We start from the raw sequence: 23,718 nt of genomic DNA, 5'->3' as shown, positions 1-23,718 counted from the left end.
TATATTTTTAGTACAGTGGAACGAGCAATGAATATCTTGTTTTGCTGCACATTCTCATAACATGTCCCAAAGCGGTCACATGTTAGGTCAGTGAAAGGACACTAACAGGCTGTGTTTGGTGGCTGTTGAAACACATTTGACCACATGCTTCAAAAGCAAAACGAACTTCCTGACCTTGTTCACAACTGTGTTTAATGTTGTCAATTTGTGACTGAATTGACGTAAATACATTTTAGGTTGGTTATAAAACATTTTAATTCTGTTATTAATTGCTCACTCTCATGTTTTACCAAAATCCAGAGACTTTGATTCATCTTGGGAACACGCATTACAACATTTTAGGTGAAATCTGAGAGCTCCCTCATCCTCCATAAACATCAATGGTCTGACTTGTTCAGTGTTCAGAATGGTTGACACGCAGGCTGCTAGATATTGGAAAAATCTGACATTGAGATATTTTCTTTTGCCACAATGTATATTGTGATATGAATATAAATTCACCAGCTGATCTGAATAGCTCTATCTGGAAAGATTTCATCAGTTTAGATTGACTTGGATAATCAAGTTTTTCTATACATTGCATCAGCATAACTTACAATAAATTACAATCAAAAATAAACAAGTGAACAGTGCGTTATGGTTTTCCAGGAGTCTAAAAGCCATTGTACAATCAAATGTAAAATATCATGGTCATGATTGTGTAAATGATAAAAATATATATTAAAATCTTAATGTTTTAATCTTTAATAAATAATTTTATCCTGTGATGTGACTACAGCAGATACACAGATTGCAATATCAATGCTCAAACAATATATTGTTTAGTCCTAGTTGAAACATCATCAAAACAATCCATCTTTCCTCAGTGGTCCAATCAGGATATTATCAAGCTACAAGAATATTTTTGTGCACACAAACAAAAAATGATGATTTCATTCAGTAGTTTCTTCTTCTCAGTGTTCTAATAGAGCACTGTGTGCACTGAGGTTTACCTTCATGTTTTAAAACAAAGCTCCTCTGAGGTGCTTAGAGGCGACATGAAGACGTTAGCAGGGAATCGAGTGCGATATAAAGAGCATAGCGAGGTAAACCTGCACCCTTTGCTGACACTAGGGAGAAGAAAATGTTGAATACAGTTGTTATGACTGTTTAATGTGATCACAAATGTATTCTCAAAGTTTGATAATCCTCTGATTGAATCACCAAGGTAGATACGGTCTGTTTTGAGGATGTTTTTTGGCATTCTTCTGGAACAAGTCTGGACCATTAGTGTTTCTGGAGGATGAGAGAGCTCTCAGATTGTACCTAGAATATCTTCATTTGTGTTTTTGAAGATGAACAAATCTCTAGAGAGTTTAAAACACCATGAGGCCCAGCGGACAGCTAAAATTGCTGTCAAATTAATTACAGGACTGTCCTGTAATCAGTTTTTTGTGTGTTTTTAACACTAATTTTAGATGCCAATTTGACATCAAGGTAGTTTACATGCATTGTAGAGATACAAAATCCACTGTAAATTTTGAATTTTGGTTAAACAGGCATCAATGTGTGGATGTCAAATAGACGTCAAGGCTTTAACTTAAAATGTGCAGTTTTTGATGTCAATATTTTGATGACATTAAGTGCCCTCTGGGGTGAGTAATTAATAACAGAGTATTCGATTTTGGTGTCACTTTATTTCGATGGTCTAGTTGAATATTAGTAGACTGTCTGCTTGATATCTTTTGATACCGACATTCAACAGACATTTTACTGACTATAAGAAACTTTGCAAGTACATATCAACTTACACTAACCCTAACCCCAACCTGACACTCTACTTATAATCTAATGAGAACTAGTTGGCATGTAAATGCAATGTAACTTAAATTCAACAAACGGACCATCAAAATAAAGTGTGACCTTCATTTTTGAGTAAAACTAACCCTTAAAAACCAGCAACAAAGGGGGCTGGACTGTTAAAGAGCTTAAGTATTCGATTCATCACTAAACCATTAGAACATTTTATTGAACTAGTTTTCCACACCAAGCACATGAGTGCAGTAACCACAGATTAAAAATGAACAGGTCAAACTAGAATAGTTTCCACGTGCTCTAAGGCCAAAATAATTTGCTTGAAGATTGAAATGACGAGTGAGCACTGGGGAACAGCTCTGTTTTTACCCCTGCATGTGGTTCATGAAGTGTTTTGGGTCTCTTGTGACTGAAGGCCGTGTGGTCTCAGGTCCTGTCACACGTTCTCATACACTTTCGCAAACTGTTCCTGGCTCACAGAAAACTGGGACTGGCTTTGCTCACTCTGCCTGTCAGCTTTGGGGGAAGCTTAATTGGGGAGCCTTATTCAGGGCTCTGACTGTTTAACAAGCCGTTAGAGCAACAGGATTCAGTCTCTGACTCAGTAAATTAGACTGAACCCATGACTTTCTGCTGCCCTCTAGCGGCAGAAATCACTTACATTGACATTGTTTATGTGCTATTTGAGCAAATCTGCACCCTATAGCTGCCCTTTAGGTTTAGGAAGCTTTCATTTAAAATGACTGAAAGCTAAGGTGGCACAGATATCCTATATCTGACAGTTTGGCTGAATGAGAGTTTTGAGTGTCTATTTTTTTTTAATCCATCTGGAAACAAAACAACAATGCCTGGTACTTTAAAGGGAAAGTTCACCCAAAACTTGCGCACTCTTCACGTATCTTAAATCTGTTTGAGTTTATTTCTTCTGTTGAACACACAGAAGATTCTTGGAATAAACCAGTAACCATAGACTTGCATTAGTATTTGTTTTTCCTACTATGGAGGTCAATAATAACAGGTTTCTTCCACATATCTTCTTTTGTGTTCAACAGAAAAACGAAACTCGTAAAGGTTTAGAACCACTTCCCAATCAACAAATTTTATTTGGGCCAGATCAGGGCCACAGAAAATATGTTAAGATGTCAAGTTGTGGCCTAGATCAGTTAGTGTTCACAGGCCCAGAACTGGCCCACATCCTTTTAGCCAGAACTGAACCAAAGTAGTTCCACAACTTCACCAAGCTTAAGCAAAGCAATACATTTTTATGTGGCCTAGATTTGGGCCTTGTATTCAAGATTAGTAAGGCTGAGTTCTGTTACGCCCTTATGTGTTGAGTTTTGGCTCTATGTTGTACACAATCGTCATACCAATATTGTTAGTCCATTTTACAATTATAGGGTTATTTTTCGATTGGCTTCCACTATCAAGTTAGGTCTAATAGGACCGCTTTTATTTTAAACCTTTCTAAACCACACTGAAACGTGCCTGAACATTTTCATGAATTGATATTTATCTGTAATAAATAAACCGCATTCTGTGGTCATTGGAAATTGACACTAATTTTAATGCTAAAGTTAATTTGAACAGCAAACTGTTGGAGTGCTAACGTTACACAAGCACCACAATCAAAGAGGAAAATACTATTCAACTCTATGCATTTTTAAATTAAATGAATAACTAATCACTCAATAAGTTCTGACTTTTACATTTACTGATGAAGTAAAATCACTTTAAATGTCAAATTACCACTTACTTGAAGCAAATGACAGGGGGAGAGAATGTTAAACTCGCACGTCTTGGCAAATGAAGTGTGGGGTGCCTGATGTCTGTTAAGTTCCACATGTTTTCCAAATGCAATCCCAAAGTCAGTCGGAAGTCAATGTTTACTGATATCAGCTATAGCTTAACTTAACTAGGATCTTATGTGTTTTTTTGTTAACTGGTCCACATACTGCAAATGGAGCTGTGAACCAGAAGAACATTCCCGCCTATTCTGAATTTATGCCAAAACATATATGGTAATAATCTGGTCCATATCTGTTAAGCCATGCCATACCTATGCCACATGTGCCAGCTATTACCCACATTTGGCCCAAATGTTCTTGCTATCTAGGTAGAGAGTGACTAAATAGTAAGAAATTGTTAATTTTCATGTGAACTAGGCTACCCCTTTAACATTAGTATAAAAAGGTATGACAATTTCATTCTGATTCCTTTGTTCGTTTTCTCTTGAGTATTGTTTCATTTTCCTCTTTTTCTGAAATACCTGAGATAAAGTGGGTGTTCCCTTCATTAATGTTTTTATCATTTTCAATTTAGACTCCATGTTAGGTCTCGCTGAGAGGCTGGAGGGACCCTTTAACTTCGAGTCGGTCGTGGACCCCATTGATGTGAAGATTTCAGATGCTATCATGAACATGCAGGAGAACAGCATGCAGGTCTCACAGAAGGTGGGCTTTTAGTATTTTTCCCATGATGACATGGGAAATCATTTATGCAATGCGTGTTGTATTTTTATGTCTTACAAACTGTGCTATTCTACATTTATAGTTTTTTGCCTTTTTCAGGTGTTTCAGGGTTGTGGGCAGCCCAAACTCAGCATGGGCTTCCGCAGCCGGAGGTCTGCCAAAGACTCGGGCTTCCCTGGCCGTTTTAGACCGTACAGCCCTGAGGCCAGACCCACCACTGCTGCTGGCACCACCCTGGACCGACTGGTGAGAAATAGATGCTTCCTTAAGTTGTGACATATATGGAAAATTGTTTCCAGGTCCAAGCCCCTACTCATGTGAATTGAGTACTCAATATATCAATAGCTGTTTATGCTCTCGGTTTTTGTCATATGACACATCAAAGTCAATCTGCAAAGACTAAAGTCAAACTACAGTCTCTGTACTTGCTTTCAGACACCAGTTTTTTAAACATTTAGATCAGATGAGTCTGAGATTAGGTCTTGATATAAACATATCATGATCATGATTTCCAAAACTATCACAGCATTTTGTGTGCATATATTAGTATCATTTTTTGTTTGCATTTATCATCTGATAAAGATTTTAGACCCAGAAACTTGACATGCCAACAGACTTAAAGAGATTGTTCACCGAAAAAATTAAATGAAGTCACTATTTACTCACACTCAAGTGGTTCTAATTTTTTTGTTGTTGAACACAAACCAAGACTTTCTGTAAAATGTCAGAAACAGCAGCCATCGACAGTCACAATAGGAACAAAAATACTGTGAATGTCGATGGCTGTTTTTTCCCCAACATTCTTCAGCTTACCTGCTTTGTGTTCAAAAGAAGAAATAAACTCAAATTTGTTTAGAATAAGTGGAGGATAAATAAATGATGACAGAAGAATATATGGATGAACTATTCCTTTGAAAAGCAGATCGCTAACTGATTTAGAGTGCAACATTTGTAAAGTTATCTGTCTTTTTCCTAGCTGACGGATGTCAAGAAGAAACTGAAGCATGCCAAGAAGTTCTGGTCCACCCTGCCGGACACAGTGTGTGTTGGAGAAAGGATCGCCCCCAGTGATGATTGCTGGAATGGTACAGCTAAAAGCAGGTGGGTCAATGAGAGGATAACATGATTCATATGTTGACAGAATTTTTGATGAATAAATCAAATTTGAAAAAAAAGTCTGCAGGGTTCCTAAACATATTTTATTACATTTTGGTCCAGGATGGATGGATAGACAGATAGAAGGATCGATGGACAGGCAGGCGGACACACAGACAGACAGATAGTAGAAGCCGGATGGATGGATAGACGGATGAATGGATAGATAGATAGATGGATGGATGGATGGATGGATGGATGGATGGATGGATGGATGGATGGATGGATGGATGGATGGATGGATGGATGGATGGATGGATGGATGGATGGATGGATAGACGGATGAATGGATAGATAGATAGATAGATAGATAGATAGATAGATAGATAGATAGATAGATAGATGGATGGATGGATGGATGGATGGATGGATGGATGGATGGATGGATGGATGGATGGATGGATGGATGGATGGATGGATGGATGGATGGATGGATGGATGGATGGATGGATGGATAGATAGATGGATAGATGGATCGATAGATATATGGACTTATAGATAGACGGACGGATGGATGGACGGACGGACGGACGGACAGATGGATGGATGGATGGATAGATAGATAGAGAGATGGATGGATAGATAGATATATAGATGGATGGATGGATGGATAGATAGACAGATGGATGGATGGATAGACGGATGAATGAATGGATAGAAAGACGAATGCACAATAGATAGACAGATGGATGGTTGGATGGATGGATGGATGGATGGATGGATGGATGGATGGATGGACGGATAGACGGATGGATAGACGGATGGATGGGTGGGTGGATGAATGGACAGATTGATGGATGAATGGACGGACGGACGGATGGATGTATTGATCGATGGATGGACGAATGAATGGATGGATAGATGGATGGATAGATTTATGGATAGAGGGATGGATGGATGGATGGATGGATGGATAGACAGACGGATGGATGGATGGATAGAGGGACAGACGGACGGATGGATGGATGGATAGATAGACGTATGGATGGATAGACAGACAGACGGATAGATAGATAGATAGATAGATAGATAGATAGATAGATAGATAGATAGATAGATAGATAGATAGATAGATAGATAGATAGATAGAGATGGATGGATGGATGGATGGATGGATGGATGGATGGATGGATGGATGGATGGATGGATGGACGGACGGACAGATGGATGTGCAGACAGACTGACAGACAGATAGATAGATAGATAGATAGATAGATAGACAGACAGACAGACAGACGGACGGACGGACGGACGGACGGACGGACGGATGCATGGACAGACAGACGGATGGATAGATAGATGGATGGATGGATGGATGGATGGATGGATGGATGGATGGATGGATGGACGGACAGACAGATAGATGTGCAGACAAACTGACAGACGGATGGATGGATGGATGGATGGATGGATGGATGGATGGATGGATGGATGGATGGATGGACGGACGGACGCATGGACGCATGGACAGACAGACTGATGGATATATGAATTAAAGATAGATAGACAGACAGACAGACAGACAGACAGACAGACAGACAGACAGACAGACAGACAGATAGATAGATAGATAGATAGATAGATAGATAGATAGATAGATAGATAGATAGATAGATAGATAGATAGATAGATAGATAGATAGATAGATAGATAGATAGAATTTATTTACATTGTAGCATTGTTAAATGTTATTAAAATATAGTTATTTTAACTATGTTAAAATGTTATTAACGTGTAGTTAATATGCAAATATATTTTAGTTAGTTGTTAGTTTGAGCTAAATTCAGTTTGGGAATACATGAAAATTTATTATTTAAATTATTTGCAACAAGTTTTAGTTTTATGGTTTTAGTCACTATGCTACTGGAATACCTACCTTGTAACCACCATCCTGTCTTCACTCACAGGTACGAATCTGTGGTTATGAGCAGCGGTTTAGCCAATCAGGTGTCTAATCCAGACGTGGAGGTTGACATCACCAAACCAGACATGGTGATCCGGCGGCAGATCGCAGTCCTGAAGGAAATGACCAGCTGGCTGAAAGCTGCTTACACCGGCAACGACATCTCATTTACCTCCGGTACATCATTTGGCTTCATTAAAAAAACGTCTTCACATAAAAACAAAGCTCATTTTTTAACTCGAATCGTCTCTTTCACTCCACAGATGATGCCGGCAGCGGAGAGGAAAGCGGAAGCGGCTGCGACTCTCCCTCTTGCGAAGGCGACGGAGATATTTACTTCTCCACCCCGGCACCTGGTAAACCTCGCATCCTCAAGACTCAGGAGGGCGAACAGGCCTCCAGCGGCACACGGTTGGCACCCTGCAGCCTGGCACTGGCCCTGGCCTCCCTTCTGCTCACCCTGCTCACTCTCCAAACAAGATAAAAGCAGAATCAGCCCAAGAAAGAGCAAGTGATTGGACAAATGTTTTTGACCGCGAGAGCAGAAAACTGCCACAGGACATTAAAGACACTGCTTTCAGGATCTCCATCTGCCTTCCATCCGGGGAAGACACTCAAGTTATTAATATTCACACAACTTCAGTGTATTTTTTTAATGTTTATAAGAGCGGACTCCATTTTGTGTACAGCTATACGGCTCCATGCAGCATTGCGTCGTCTGGGTCTTTACTTTTTTCTAGCATCAACAGTTTCTTTTATTTCCCCACAGTGTTCGCAATTGAGAGAGTGTGTGTGTGTGTGGATGGTGTGTTTGATTGGCTGTAAATATATATCATCCAAGCGCTTTTTTTAAAAAGCTAAACAAATAATCAACCCATATAACACATGTATGATTTAAGCAAAGCTCTATTTTTATTCCATTATCAGTATGTGTGTTGGCGTGCGTGGAGGTTTCGGTTAGCTATATGTGTTGCTGAAGTTCACGATGCCTTAAATGCTTCATGAAACGCCCTTTATCAGGTCTGCGATGGACAAAAGAAACACATTACGCTGCCTTATGAATGAATTGAGAACAGGATCCCAGACATGCTGTTGGTTTTGTATTTTGTATTTGTTTCCAAGCAAATTTCACAGCCCAAACGCTTTCAGCGATATAATATATAACTTGAGAATATAGTCTTCAGTAATAACTTAATAGTGCGCGAAGAAGAGGAAGAAGAAGGAGCTTTGGATAAGTAAGGTCTGTATGAAAGTCACTGATGAATAGGCCTTGATGGCTCAAAGATGATCGTGCAGAGACATGACGTGGACTTCTGACTTAATGGACGATTAGTTATGAAGCAGCTGGAAAGGAGCTGAATTTTACACAGGGTTTTATATGGAGGTGTTTATTTTGCTAGAAGTGTATTGTAAGGTTTAAAACTATATGATAGGTACTGCAGCAGATTTCACAACGCAGCGACAGCCGGTGCTCGTTCCGAGAGGTTGGGTGGCCTTGTTTAAAAACATCAAACGTCCATGCTTTTCTAATTTCCATTGAAGGTGGTACACATTTTAAAACCATTCCTCACGTATAAATATAGCAATAGCCTTTGTGTGTGGTACGAGCAGATTTTTTTCATTCGCACGTCTGACAAGAAAAGCTCTCTTAATCTCAAGGACTTTCCACCCACCTCTCGGATATAAAAAAAAAAGACGGAAATCTTGCATCGCTTTTGTACAGTAAGTTATTTAACCACATCTCTTTGAAAGGCATTCGCAAGCACCGCTTTCCTAGTATCTTCAATTCAGTATTGGAAATATTTATGTCTCTAGATGATTTCACAGCTTCACTGATGGTTTTATATCGGCTACAGATTTCATTTTATGTAACGTTTCCATTTTGTAAACCATTTTTATTGTTTTATATTAAGTGGGTGGTGAAAATTGTACAAGCTGATGCAAGGACAGGGCTGGCCATCGGTCCTTGATCGTTCCTAATGTCACATGCACTTTTTTAAAAGATAAAAAAATTGGCATTCAGATACCTCACCGCAATTTTAAATGTTGTTTTTAATCCTATCTGCGACGTGCACACGCTTTTATTCATTCATTCAGTGTCTACGGATGAATGGCCAGTCCTCAGACGTGAAAAGAAGTCTGAAATGAGTAAAGATCTGTGCAGCAGTGATGCTCCGCACCTCAGATTGTTTGTTTGTTTGTTTGTTTGTTTAAATTGAGGCATGAATAGGAAGCTGTACGTGTTTTCTGTTCATCCCGATGACCCAAAGCTTCCCACAGTCACATGTTTTATGATGGCTCTGATGTAAAGAAGACCAGGAAAGGAGGAAGTGTCTTGTGCTTGTATGTGGAGCTGCTCTGAGTCAGTGTGAAGATGACATGGACTTTACGGATCAGGAAAGCGATCCTCTGCGGTGTCATCTTTAAGTTTGAGTGCTGAGCTTCAGGCGGATGGATTGCAGAGCCTACAGCTCTGTACATCAGTGATGAGGAGGAGGAGGAGGAGGGAGAGAGACTAAAGAAAGAAGAGGAGAAAAGAAAAACAATTGTAAATAATGAGCAGTCGATTTAGTGGTCTCTGAGAGATGTTCATCAGATTTTACCCATTCAGAGTATGTGCTTAATATGGGCAAAACCAAGAGAGATAGATGCTAAAAATGTAAGAGAAAAGTTATATTAAACATTTCTTAGTCTTGTTGAAATAAAGACTGCAGATATTTAATTGTGATGTGTGGTGTGGTTTCTTATCTGCGTGCTGTATCTGTTGATTGATTGCTTTAACAATCTTGTGTGTGTATATTAAGATATTTTGTACGTTTATTTTTTGATAAGTGTGCATTGCTATACTTCATTTACACACTTTGCTTAGGCTTAATTGGCACATCAGAATGAACCGCTTATTTTAGATAATTTTAAATGGGCCCATGAAGAGTTAAAACAATCATGAGCTTTGATTAATCAGCCATTATTCAGTCTTTGTGTTTGTTATTAAATTAACATAAGCTGCTAAGATAAGATAAACACTGACAGATATAAATGTAACGCTATTAACCTCCCATAGCAGATAAGCATCCAAACATAGCCTCAAATTCATTCCTTAATTGCTAATGTAAATAAATGTGATGCTGACCACAATATGCTAAATAAATAGTAAGTTAATGAGTTAAATCCTGATGAATGTTAGTTGGTATAATGATATATTTTTAAAAATCTTCAGTTTCTTTTCTGCGCTATTGGAAGTAAACTTAATTATACATGATCTTTATATACAGTTGGTCAGAACTATTAGCCCCCCAATTTTTCCCCAATGTCTGTTTAATAGAGATTTTCCTCAGCACATTTCTAAACATAATAGTTTTAATAACTCGTTTCTAATAACCAATTTCTTTTATCTTTGCCATGATGGCAGTAAATAATATTTTACTAGATATTTTTCAAGACACTTTTATACAGCTTAAAGTGACATTTAAATGCTTAACTAGGTTAATTAGGTTAACTAGGCAGGTTAGGGTAATTAGGCAAGTTATTGTAAAATGATGGTTCTGTAGACTATCGAAAAAATATTTCTTAAAGGGGCCAATAATTTTGACCTTAAAATGTTTAAAAAAAAAAAAAAATTTATTCTAGCCGAATTAAAACAAATAAGACTTTCTCCAGAAGGAAAAATATTATCAAAAATGTCTTGCTTTGTTAAACATAATTTGGGAAATATTTTAAAAAAGAAGAAAAAATTAAAGGGGGCTAATAATTCTGACTTCAGATGTATATTAAGACATTTTTTAAGTTTATTTTTTGATAAGTGTGCATTGCTATACTTCATTTACACGCTTACCTTATGCTTAATTGGCTCATCAGAATGAACCGCTTATTTTAGATCAACCCATCTCTGGGAAAGAATCCTGGTGTGACTTCAGTTAATCAGTTTTCTTCAATGCAAACAATTAATTTTCAAGAGTCCAACATCCAGCTGTGTAAAACATATAATCTGATGTAAGTGGTCATCTTTTGCTACTATATTGTTTTTAAACAGGGTAAACATTTTACAAGTGACTTATTCTAAATCTTGGACCTTATTCTTGAAAGAAAACATGACCAATAAAAAAGTGTGAAGCACCAAAAGCAGCCCATATTAAAATAAGTTGTTATAATCATGTACTTTTTTTTTACAAGTGAGGCTGGAAAAGGTGTGAAGCTCATAATTATTGTGTTTTATTTTTTTATTATTCAAATGGCCAAATTCTGACCGAGGAAAGTTGTGCTGGCCAGTTTGTTAGCCTAATAAATGACAATAGTTTTTAATTTAAAACTTTTTTGTATTGATATTATGATGTAATAAATTTACATATTTTAAAAATACTGACAATACCATCGACAAGCTAATTCAGCTAAAAATAATGTAACCTAAATTCAGAGTTTATAGTTTAATAGAAAATGAGGCAAATAACTGGAAAGAGGTACACATTTTTTTTTTTTTTTTGGCAAAAAAACAAAACAAAATAAGAATCACCCCTTTCACCAAGCTGGTTACTAAAAAAACTGCTTAAACCAGCCTGCTTCAAGCTAGTCAACCAGCCTGGCTTTAGAGGGGTATTGGCTATTTCCAGGCTGGTTAGGCTGAAAAATGACCAGCTAAAACCAGTTTGACCGGCCAAAACCAGTATATGTTATATAAGTATATATTACAAGTATGTATTATATAACAAGTATATATTATTTAATAAAACATTAACTAATAATTTATGATTAATATGATGCAAAATTATATGAAAATATATAGTTTTTATTTAATAAATATTAAATATATAGTTAATTTTATTATATTTTATACACAATTAAACAATTAGTATTACCATTAAATACACATAAAGCAGTTTAAATCACATACAAATATCAAACTGATTTTAATTAAATGTAAAAAAAAGACAATATTACACAATAAAAGTATTCCTATGGACTTTTATTTTGAAGAGTGGTGTACGGATGTGGGCGTTGTATGTGGACTACTGGGAAAACGAGGAACTGGGAAGAGCGAGTACGAATTTGTGGCAGAGGTAAACAGCAGAAGTTATCGAAGAATCACAAAGCAATCCGATGTAAGTTCGGACTACAAAGCCTCGTGAAAACATGTAGACACCGACTAGACTCGCTTCAATCAAACGAACATCCACCAGAAGCGCTGGGCGTGTTCGTGTTTTGATGTGCTCGAGTCACAGGTTTTGTTCAACATTCCTCCTGGCCGACGCGACGCGGTGAGCGAGCCGCCGCACAACCGAGTAATGCTTTCACTTTTCCAGCGAGAAGATGGATGGGAAATCCAACTACAGCCGGCTACTCATCGCGCTGCTGATGATTCTGTTTTTTGGCGGAATTGTACTGCAATACATATGTTCAACATCCGACTGGCAGTTACTACACCTGGCATCATTGTCCTCGAGGCTGGGGAGTCGCGCGCCCGGAGATCGCTTGAACGGAGCCGGTGCGGGAGATCCGTACAGCTCGGAGGACGGTGCTTTGGTTCGCTTTGTGCCTCGTTTTAATTTTACCACTAAAGACCTTAGTCGCGCGGTGGATTTCCACATTAAGGGGGACGATGTTATTGTGTTCCTCCACATTCAAAAAACCGGAGGGACCACATTCGGCCGTCACCTGGTCCGCAACATCCAGCTGGAGAGGCCGTGCGAGTGCCATGCGGGCCAGAAGAAGTGTACCTGCTACCGGCCGGGCAAACGCGACACCTGGCTGTTCTCCCGCTTCTCCACCGGCTGGAGCTGCGGTCTGCACGCGGACTGGACCGAGCTCACCAACTGCGTGCCTTCCTTCATGAGCAACCGGGAGTCCCAGGAGAGACGCATGACTCCTAGGTGAGACTTATTAGTATACCAAACTAATTTAGTGTCTTAATGAGTTTAAATGCGTCTCGATAAACTAACTTGTTTCTTTTGTTGTGTTATGGTGTGTTGTATGGCGTCACGGTGCGCTTCGCCACTCCTTCCTCTCATATTGTTCTCGCTCTGAAACCTCTTAGCAAGTCAATTATGCGGAGACAAAAGGACTCCAACAGGTCAGGTTTAACCCCGGAGTGTCTGCTTTCATTCAGCGCATTCCTGCAACAGGGGACCCATCATCATAATCATTCACCCTTTCAGACACCCCGGAGGGCAGACAGCCTGCTGGCACCAGAACATCTGCCATTCTCTCAGGCCTGTCCTTTAAATAAACCCCCTGTAGCATTATGAGACCCACAGTGTTTGATAATGTTCGCATTTGGAGACTCGTGTTATATAAACCACGAGTCTCCAAATATAAAGGCTGTGCCTTAGCGCCCCTCCAGTGCTGATATACAGCCATAGCACACTGCTACAAGTGTGATATTGCGTTTAGACAACAGTTCGACGGCACAATCTTGTACATAAAAAAGAAAATCAAACACAGAGTCTAAAACTCTTGTATTAGGAGCTACTTTCTTCCAATATTCATTCACACATGCAGCTGACGTCAGAACAGCAGAAGCTGTAACTTATTTACCAAAGTCACTTTAGAGCTAGTATTTGAATGATTCTCTATAGTATAATGTGAAGCGGCGCTTCTAGTGTGTGACCCCTTAAGGTGATGACAAAAGAGCAAATTTTGCTTACATTTTAAGATTATAAGGCTGAACGTGACATTAAATGCCAACCGTCTACATAGATTTCTCACCAGACTGCTGTTGTGTTTGCGATAAGGAGGGACAAGGCTGAATCAAGTTTCTTATTCGCAGCTTCTTAGTGACTCTATCCAGTCCACCTTAAAAACCACGAGGCTTCCGTTTTTAGTTTTTTATTCGCGCTCAAGAGAACACACTGAGCAAGGGCTACTGTGCGGTTCTGGCGCCATCTTGTGAATAGACAAAGGCAACCGTTTTTGGCCACCGACAAGCTCTCAGAAACTATAAATATTTTAAAATAGGCGCTATTCTTACAAATAAATTGCTTAGTTGCAATCTAAACAACTACATTCTCGACAAAAAAAAGTACATTTTGTTGTCTAACAACAGTGATATTTGTCAAACTGTAGCGTCTCTGCTTGTTGCTTGCTGTATGTGGGCGGTCTAACACACAGAGGTGAAGGGTGAAGAGGCCTTTGTGTGATGTTACTGGCAAAATATCGCACGACTATCAGCCAATCAGATTCAAAAACCAGACAAAACTGTTGTGTGTGTGTGTATGTGTGTGTGTGTGTGTGTATGTATATATATATATATATATATATATATATATATATATATATATATATATATATATATATATATATATATATATATAAAAAGAAGTCTGCGGTTTAAATATTTGGGGTTCTCTCAGAGAAGTGAATTTGTTTGATTAGCAAGGATGATCACAAGTGACAGCAAAGAGCTATGTTACATGTGATTAATATTACTTATGATTTATTGAAGCATGCCAAAAGGTGAATCACAGTCACTGATTGTGAAATTGATGAGAAATGGCTTTTGAGCATAAATCAGCATATTGAGAAAAGAAAGAAATGAAACATGGAGTAATTTGTCTCTCATCACTGTCCCAGGAATAATTATCACATTCTGTAATCTGTTCAAATGTAAATTAGGTATGTAAGAATATTTCATAACATTACTGTATTTTTATCAACTAAATTCAGCTGTAGTGAAAATAAGAGACTAAAAGTGGGAAGTATATGGAAAGGATCATCATGGGATGACTAAAACCTAATTATTTAATGCTGAAATCCAACAAAAAAAGCAAGAGATATGGCAGTACAAAAAATTTGGCCAATATCGATAACAAAGTTCAATTGTGTTATGGCTGATAATCAATTTTAACTATCTGACAGCGTCAGTTACTCAATGAATAATGGATATTAAAATTCATGCTGTTTCATATTAAAATGTGTAAACGAAAGCTATAAATTCACTGAAATAAAGTACATTTGGGTGTCATGGTGGCGCAGTGCGTAGCACAATCGCTGAGAAGAAGATCGCTGGTTCGAGCCTCAGTTGGGTCAGCTGGCATTTCTGTGTGAAGTTTGCATTATCTCCCCGTGTTCGCGTGGAGTTTTGTCCGGGTGCTCTGTTTTCCCCCACAGTCCAAAGACATGCGCTATAAGTGAATTGACCCTTCGCTAAGCCCCGCCCTCCTTACTTACTGTTGCTACGCCTGTCAAGCTTTCGTGCCTGGCACGGCTTTTATACTTTGACAATATACAGTGCAGTACACAGTAAAACGAAACAACGTTCCTCCAGGACCAAGGTGCTCTATCAAACAACATAAATTGACAACATAACACAAGACTGCACTTCTATAAAAATTCTAGAGAATGAAATAAGATAAACTAAAATAAGAGCTCAAAGTGCGGTTTTTGCAACGCTAAGTGCAAAGAAGACAAGAAACAGTAACGCCGACCAGTACACTACGGATGTTACCCATCACTTGTTTCTAAGCATATTTGAGTTTCTTTCCTCTAATGAACAGAAAAGATATTTGAAAAAGCTGGAAACCAGTAACCATTGACTTCCATGGTATTTTTTTCTACTGTGGGTGTCAATAGGTACTGGTGTACAACATTCTTCAATAAAATAAAAGAAGTCAAAAATGGTTGGAATCATATGATTGAGTGTAAATGCTGAGTATATAAGCACTTTTAGGTGAACTAACCCTTCAAATGCAGGGGAATTTGGCATTATAGCTTTATAATTATAAACCATTTGTGATCTGGTGAAGATTACTGATTAGATTACTTGATAACAGTTTGTTTTCAAATTCTTAGTGTATTATAATATTATCTAAGTGAGCAATAAAGTAATGTAAATATTTAAAAAGTGTGAAAAAGATCATGCACAGTTCAATCAACTGGTGCATTTAGACACAACCACATGTAACGACAGTTTTTCAAACAGACACAATTAGATCGACTCATAATCCCACAGGCTCATTGCTGGCTTGTACGTAAAGGAAAAGTTGAGGCTCTCCAGAGAGCGTTTCAACGCTGTTGTTGAATTGAGTTTATCCAGGCAGTCTTAATTGATATTCATATGGAAAGTGTTGCAGATGTGAGCTGAAAGATGATTCTTCTCATCCGCTGTTATGCTGAAATGCCCATAATTACAGTCAACCAGCTATAATTCATTCCGTTTTTCCATCAAGATTGCTCCCCTGATGCACTCTAACAGAAACTGCGCCATGAATAATTCTGTCACCGCGAACATGCACAAAATATGACAGCTTTACCAGACTTAATGATTCATACACAATATTGCTTTTCATTTTGTTGCTCTGCAGTGATCACTTTTGAGTGCACTTTTTTTATGACAAATACTTTTTTTTTTTTTTTTTCGAATGCAGTAGGAACTACTACTACATCACCATCTTGAGGGATCCGGTGTGGCGGTATCTCAGCGAATGGAGGCACGTTCAGCGTGGAGCCACTTGGAAAGCTTCTAAACACATGTGTGACGGCCGTTTACCCACCCTGACCGAGCTGCCCAGCTGTTATCCTGGCGACGACTGGTCCGGCTGCTCGCTGGAGGAATTCATGGTGTGCCCTTACAACCTAGCCAACAACAGACAGACCCGAATGCTGGCCGACCTCAGCCTGGTGGGCTGCTATAACCTCACGGTAATGAGCGAGAACCAGCGGTGGGCCATGCTACTGGAAAGTGCCAAGCGCAACTTGCGAAACATGGCCTTTTTTGGTCTGACCGAATATCAACGTAAGACGCAGTACCTGTTTGAACACACGTTCCGTCTGTCCTTCATCGCACCTTTTACACAGCTTAACGGCACCCGTGCTGCGAGCGTAGAAGTGGAACCGGAGACCCAACGCAGAATTCGAGAGCTTAACCAATGGGACGTGGAGCTATATGAATATGCACGGGATCTTTTTCTCCAGCGCTTCCAGTTCGCCAGACAGCAGGAGCGCAGGGAGGCCCGTCAGCGACGCATACAGGAGCGGCGAAAGCTACGTGCCAAGGTGAAGTCTTGGTTGGGGGTGACTGGAAAAGCGGTTTTTAAACCCACCAAGGAGCCACCAATGACAGAGCAGTCGCCCGCTTTTGCTGAAGAAAAACAAGCAGATGCTGAACGAACGCTGGAGAGCGAGACCGAAGGACAGGTAGAGGAGAACTGGCTAGAGGAGGATGACGGTGAAATCATGTTGGACTATTTAGAAAACGTAGAGCAGTGGCGGTAGCATTTGGGAAGAGGGTTGAACTTAATACTGAACTAGAAAATGGTGATTCCATTTGATTACTTTATGGTACCTATAATCCTCGAAGCCCAAATCACTGCTGAATATTAGCAATATACGGGTTGTTTATTGTGGGTTGCTTTTTATGTCACGTGCATTTGGTGAAATGCACATGGAAATCTTCATATGTATCAGTTCTTGGCTCCAGTTCTCTGTCAGATATCAATGAATGATCATCTGCAGCCTGACTCATCTTGTGAACTGAAGAGATAGTAAAATCCACCGTCCCATCAGCACTTTGCCCTTGAGAGAGGGCATTGTGAATTGCCGGTTGCACCAGGGAGGTCGTCTCTGCAGTTCTTGTACTGAAAATCACAATGCTTATTGTGAAAGCCAAAGAGTGGAATGTTTCAGAAATGAGGGGGGAGCCAGGGTGGCTGCACATTTGTATTTACATTCCTGTAATGCAAGTTTTTAGTTATTGCCTAATCATTTTTCAAGTGTCTTCAACTTTCACAATCCCATGCATATCACGTCAGCCTTATGTCAAAGTCCAACACTTGTCTTTGTGTTTTTTTATATACATATATCTATAAATATGCATTTCCTTCTCGTTCTTTTATTTATATGTTTGCTAATAAATCACAGGATTTGGGTTGGCTCTGATTTTTCATTACTTGAAAGTAAAAAGCCATTAAGTTACTATGTCTTTATGCCACACCATATGTGTACTGAGGAGCACTGATTGCTCTGCTCTGGAAAGAATGATTACATTTGTGAATAATAATAAATGCATTTTATAATAATCCAGTTTGCTTCCGTCTACTTGAACTTTTTTGTTTTTTTCAACAGCAGATGGAGCCAAAGTTACATCCTTTGCCTGCAATTGAAAGCCTGGGTAAACTTGTACAGGTTACAATAGTGGCTGGGTAGTTTGGTTTGTCCCGTTAACCCAGTGGTCACTAAACTTGTTCCTGGAGGACCGGTGTCCTGCAGATTTTAGCTATATAGATTCAAGCTAATCAAGCTCTTGGTAGGTATACTTGAAACATCCAGGCAGGTGTGTTGAGCCAAGATGGAGCTAAACCCTGCAGGGGCACCGGCCCTCCAGGACCAAGATTGGTGACCCCTGCGTTAATCCATTTGATTTCAGTTGTGAGCAAAATTTTGGGGTTTGTTGGTTCTATAAAGACTTGACCATTGAAATGGTTTACAAGTGACAGGTTTTTGTTTGAAGGGGTGTTCGTGAGACCAGCAGGGGTCTCAAGTGATGCTTTTACTATTAAATTTATTATTGTTTAAACTTGGTTGCGTGGGTCTGGCAGCAAGGATGATTAGTTGTCTGATGTGAATATCTTTTTAGGTACTTGTTTGTAGATTTTTTTTTTCTCCTTAGGCTTTCTGAATGGTAAAATGCATGTACTCGTTTAGATGAAAAATTAAATGAGCTAATGGTAAGTTTGGTTATACTGAAAACTTTCTTCCCAGATGTAGGAAATTGTGTTTACTAATTTGTGCTGCTTAATTTCAGAGTTTGCATTTATTTATTCGTCTTTGCTGGCTTGTGCTGGCTGCTGCATTGCACTGACCCGCACTAAGTTACTTTATGCACTGTAAACCTTCATAAAGGGTTGTGAAATGGCTATAAGCCATACAAAGATAGTTTCGCCAAAATAAAAACCTGCGATCATTTACTCTTCCTTCACTTTTTTCAAACCTTTTGAGTTTCCTCTGTTAAACCCAAAAGATGTTTTGAAGATTTCTGTAAACCTGTAACCACTAACCTCCATAGTATGTGTTTCTTTTTTTTTCCAGTCAGTGGTTACAAGTTTTCAACATTTTTCTAAGTATCTTATTTTGTGTTCATTTTCAAAAGAAGAAAGAAGCTCAGAAAGGATTGAAACCACCTGAGAGTGAGTAAATAATAACATTTTCATTTCGAGAGAACAAATCCTTCAAATGTAGCTGAGAAAACTAACATTTAACAAAGTACAAGGAGATGCAGCAATAGCAAGTTTATTAACAATGTGAAAAAGAAGAGGGATGTTGTCTATAGCTAATAAGGTTTACACGGATGAATCATAACAAGATATATTTTAATAACTGATCAATCGTGACACGAGTCATGTGATGTCATCACGGTGGCGCCCACGAGAGGGCGACTCGACATGTAGAATAGTACGATCTTCTGGGGTCATATCAGCACGCATGCTTGTATTATTTCATGACAATAATACTTATTGAAGTTTTTAGTTGTGAAGTGTGCCCATTGCACATTTCCGTTACTCTTGAGCAACGTTTCCAAAGCGATGCTGTCTAAATTTTGCTTAGCTTTTCAGCACTGTACTTATTACACACATTTAAATATACAACTTTCGCAGATCTTAAACTATGTCTCATGATAGATCAACCTGAAGCAGTTTGCACCGAGGTCGAGTGGGAATCCCCCTAAAATGGAGGCAATACATGGGAATGCACGTAGTGCCATGCACACTTTCGCTCTACTCCTCCCTCCTGCCCTCCCTCGTCTCGTCTTCTGCCTAGCAGCAGCTAGCAAGTTCGCTTCACGCTTCCCCATCGCTCGCTTCGTCGTTCAACTCGAAACACCCCACAGCCGCTGGTCATCGTACAACGCTTTAAGCAGCAAACCGCGCGATCTCGAAAGCTCTCGGCTCAACGCGGGAACTTTTTGCAACCCAAAGCGCGCGCCTCACATCAGTCAGTGATCGTGACGTAGTTATTGACAAATCTTTATTTCGCTTTGCGCTGCATTTGATGTCACCGAGCTCCAGTCGGGCGCCGTCTGCACAGGTGAGTCATCTTCTTTCACAAACACCAGCATTTCAGCTTCTTTAGCTCGTATTTGTTATTGCAAATGTGAGTGGTGTGTTGCACAGCTCGCTGTCACGACTGACGCTCGCTCGTTTATGGGTCTCCATCTCTAACCTTGCTTTTGCGCACATGGCCCTCATCGCACCGTGACGCATAAGTCTAGATTTTCAGCTCCTTCATGTTTATACGGGGCCGAGGCTCTCGTTTGACCTTTTCGCTCCAGCTGTCAGTGGTAATAAAGCGTCAATAATGCCGTTGTTTGTCGCGCATTGATCATACTCTTGCTGACAGCTGTTGAGCTTCCCGTCAGTGCCCTGAACAGCCCCTAGTTTGTAAACAGGTTGGATGGAGCTCAAACTCCGCTCACATGTTATCATGGGCCCCAGTCTGATAGTCAGGTGCGGTGGGCCGTGTGTGTGTCTTTTCTGATGCTGTATTTGTGTCTGGCATCTAAAGCTAGTCTTGCTGTCACGCTGACATTTCAATTTTCATGGTCATGGCTGGGTGCAGCCAGTCCAGACCATAAGGTGCTCACCCACGATACGAGCTGAATGTGTCCTTGGTTCACGGAACGTGTAAAAGTTGGGGCTGGTAAAGTGTGTGAGGGTGGTTCTGAATGTTGGTGCATGAGCACCAAGTATCATAGACATTATCTAAATGTCCTTTGTCCCGCTTACCTTTAACATCATCGGACATATGCCAGCGCAGACTACTGTCCAGAGCCAAGTGATTTGGTTTGTTTGGTCTTTGTATAATGGATAGACATGCACTCCTCCCTCAAATAAAAATATTACCTTTATTTAGCACTGTCAAGCCTGTATCGTGTATGATAAGCGTTTAACACACAGTGCTCCTATAATAATATAAATTAACTACTTAGTAGAACTCAGCAGTATTTTAGCTTTATAGGTAAGAGTTTAAGTTCTATATGTTGATATGCAGTAGCTAACTAGATTATAGCAAGGCTCATCATACACTGATGTTATATTGATTTACATGAATGTATTATTAGTTATAAATTAGCATGAGCCTTGATTAATACATGCTGAAAAGCATTACTTCATTTTACCCAATATATTAATACCAATTGAAAGTGTAAATTGAAACAATTTAGTTGCAGTCTACAAGAAAATATATTTTTAAATTCATTTCAAGGTTTTTTAGGACAATGTTTTGCTTGAATGCTAAAAAATAAAACAGTATAAACTGATATATAAAACTGATGTTAAACATTTGCACACACACAAACCTAGAGTAGGCTTTATTAGCCTGTACACAAGTTAAAGATGTTCACTTTTTGTATGCTTAAGCATTCAGTCTGTTTTTATAGTCACATTTTAATATGTTTGGCTAATTTGAATAAGTCTGACTCTGAACTCTGCCATCCATAACACCAAACAAGTGGACCAAAACCTCTAAAAAAGAACTCTGTCTGCTCGTTTGGTGTGCATCAAGATCCAGATGCAACGTGCACAATTATTCAAATGACTGGAGTAACAGAGCAGACTCAAGAGTTTGTTTTACCTGTCAAGTGTGAACAACACACCCTAAAACAGTAGCCTATGAAGTTCTAGATAGGCATGGGCCGTTATAAGATTCTGAAGGTATGAAAACCTTGGATAAAAATATCACAGTTTTACGGTATCACCGTATTGTGCTCACTGCTCTAAAATATATTTCTTTTAAATGTCTTAGTAAACAACAAAAACTTTTATATATTTTAACACAATATATTTTATATTTTGAAAGATTCATAATATTTTGGAGCAGTAAACATGTCAGACTGAATAATTCAGATCAATTGTTGACTTCTGCTGTCTGCATTTGTTTCAAAAAAACAATTTCTTTACAATTTAAAAGGCATCTTTGTTTTTTTTTCTACTGGAGATACTGTTTTCCTAAAAAAAGAAACAAAAAAAATGTAAATAAAAATATTACAAATACCTTATGAACCGAATTACAGAATTTTTTTAAAACCTTGACTTCTCCAAACCACGGTATACCTTGAAAACGATTATCGTCCCATGACTAGTTCTAGATAGGACTTGCTTCATATTAATAATTGCAATATTTATCTTGGCTGCCATCGGTCATGGATTTTGTTCAAAGAATATCATATTTGACTTCAACAACAAAAGAACTGCTTTAAAGAGAAGCGTGTCCTCTGCAGTCATGCGAGTGGTGGATGATATTCTGTTTGATTTCACACCTTATGATGTGCGCTGTCAAAGGTCAGGTCAGAGGACTCTTGCTGCTTTAGAGAGTTGGTGTCTGTCAGACTTCACTGGCATCGTTGCCCTTTAGTAGTGTCTGCAATTTAAAGGTCTTCACATGGCTGACAAGTCATATATCTTGATGTTAATACTAGGACACGTGCCCTTATTCTGCCCAAGGGGTCGGTTTATCCTTCAATTCCTGAATTAAACTAAAATTAAACCCATATACAGTACGGCACCAGTGAGGCAGAACACGAAAAACTTTATTAAAGGGCTTTGGAACATTTGGAACGTGGAAAATGGAACATTTCGATAGTTTCTAGAACTTTTGGTGGAAGTACACAGTTTTTCTCATGTTAGGAGCTGGGAAGGATTTTTCTTACGAGAACTCCTTTTTGGAGAAATAAATGAGGCCCTAGTTCAGAGTAGTGATGTAATGATTCACTCAAATCATGATTCCATTTTCTCATAATTTTTATCTTTATGTAAATGACATTGAGGATGTTATACAGTAAATTTTTAAGTTCAAATTTAATAAATTCCTTTAAAATTAGAGACAAGTAACCCTTACATTTTTTAACCCTTACATCATGATCTAAACAAAGGTGCAGCATGAGGATTGTTTTTCAATCTTAAGATTAGTCATTTAAATTAGATTAGTTTTGTAATTTGAAGCAAAAACAGAATGGCCTGACTTTAGTTTTGTAAAACTCTGGCCTTTATAAAATGTATTTATTAACAGGAACAATACATTTATTACAGAATTTATTTTTGTTAGTGCTAGTCAATGAAAATACAGTTGTTCGTGGTTATTCATGGTAAACGGCAAGATTCTGGGTAATATGAGAATCATGATTTTATTTTGCTTAAAATCAAGATCACAATTTTCTCACGATTCTGTAGATGTAAAATAAAGGTTAATATGAGAAGGCTATTAATATTGTTAATTCTCAAACCTGTGGTAAAATAATAATATTAGGCCTATGTGTAGCTCTACTGTTGGTTAAAATGCTAAATTTTCTATAGACTTGAAATGGTGGACTTGAAATTTGTCCTGGTTGTCAATGCACAGTATAATGATGGCATCAGAATACAACTATTCATAATTTGATTCTTTGATTCTTCACGCTTCTCTCCTGACCTTTAAAATATA

The 23,718-nt window shown here is 38.7% G+C and overlaps 3 protein-coding genes across 24 annotated transcripts in view; all 3 read left to right on the top strand.

The window, feature by feature from the left end:
• The window catches only part of gpc4 (glypican 4), a 59,295-nt gene extending 51,432 nt beyond the window's left edge, over positions 1-7,863 (top strand). Inside the window, 5 exon segments of the mRNA NM_131860.2 lie at positions 4,114-4,244; positions 4,362-4,508; positions 5,239-5,363; positions 7,325-7,497; positions 7,584-7,863. Coding sequence (NP_571935.2) covers positions 4,114-4,244; positions 4,362-4,508; positions 5,239-5,363; positions 7,325-7,497; positions 7,584-7,804 — 797 coding nt within the window. The 3' untranslated portion in view covers positions 7,805-7,863.
• A 4,459-nt stretch (positions 7,864-12,322) lies between these two features.
• Positions 12,323-18,327, top strand: hs6st2 (heparan sulfate 6-O-sulfotransferase 2). Of its 2 annotated transcripts, none has more exons than XM_073921256.1 (2): positions 12,323-13,181; positions 16,677-18,323. In XM_073921256.1, exons 1-2 carry the CDS (start codon positions 12,622-12,624, stop codon positions 17,518-17,520), a joined length of 1,404 nt encoding a protein of 467 aa, XP_073777357.1. In that variant the 5' UTR covers positions 12,323-12,621; the 3' UTR covers positions 17,521-18,323. The 2 variants fall into 2 exon arrangements, with proteins under 2 accessions (XP_073777357.1, NP_919402.2); NM_194421.2 differs by having other exon boundaries at positions 12,360-13,181; positions 16,674-18,327.
• A 1,713-nt stretch (positions 18,328-20,040) lies between these two features.
• The window catches only part of mbnl3 (muscleblind-like splicing regulator 3), a 91,036-nt gene continuing 87,358 nt past the window's right edge, over positions 20,041-23,718 (top strand). For all 21 annotated transcript variants that reach the window (XR_012389592.1, XR_012389589.1, XR_012389586.1 and 18 more), the window contains exon 1: positions 20,041-20,328. The gene's annotated coding sequence lies outside the window, so the exon portion shown is untranslated. The remainder of the gene's footprint in view (positions 20,329-23,718) is intronic.

The sequence above is a fragment of the Danio rerio genome, chromosome 14 (genome assembly GCF_049306965.1).
Source record: "Danio rerio strain Tuebingen ecotype United States chromosome 14, GRCz12tu, whole genome shotgun sequence".
Taxonomy (NCBI): domain Eukaryota; kingdom Metazoa; phylum Chordata; class Actinopteri; order Cypriniformes; family Danionidae; genus Danio; species Danio rerio.
Note: the sequence above shows the minus strand (reverse complement) of the source record. Positions and strands in the feature narration are given on the sequence as shown.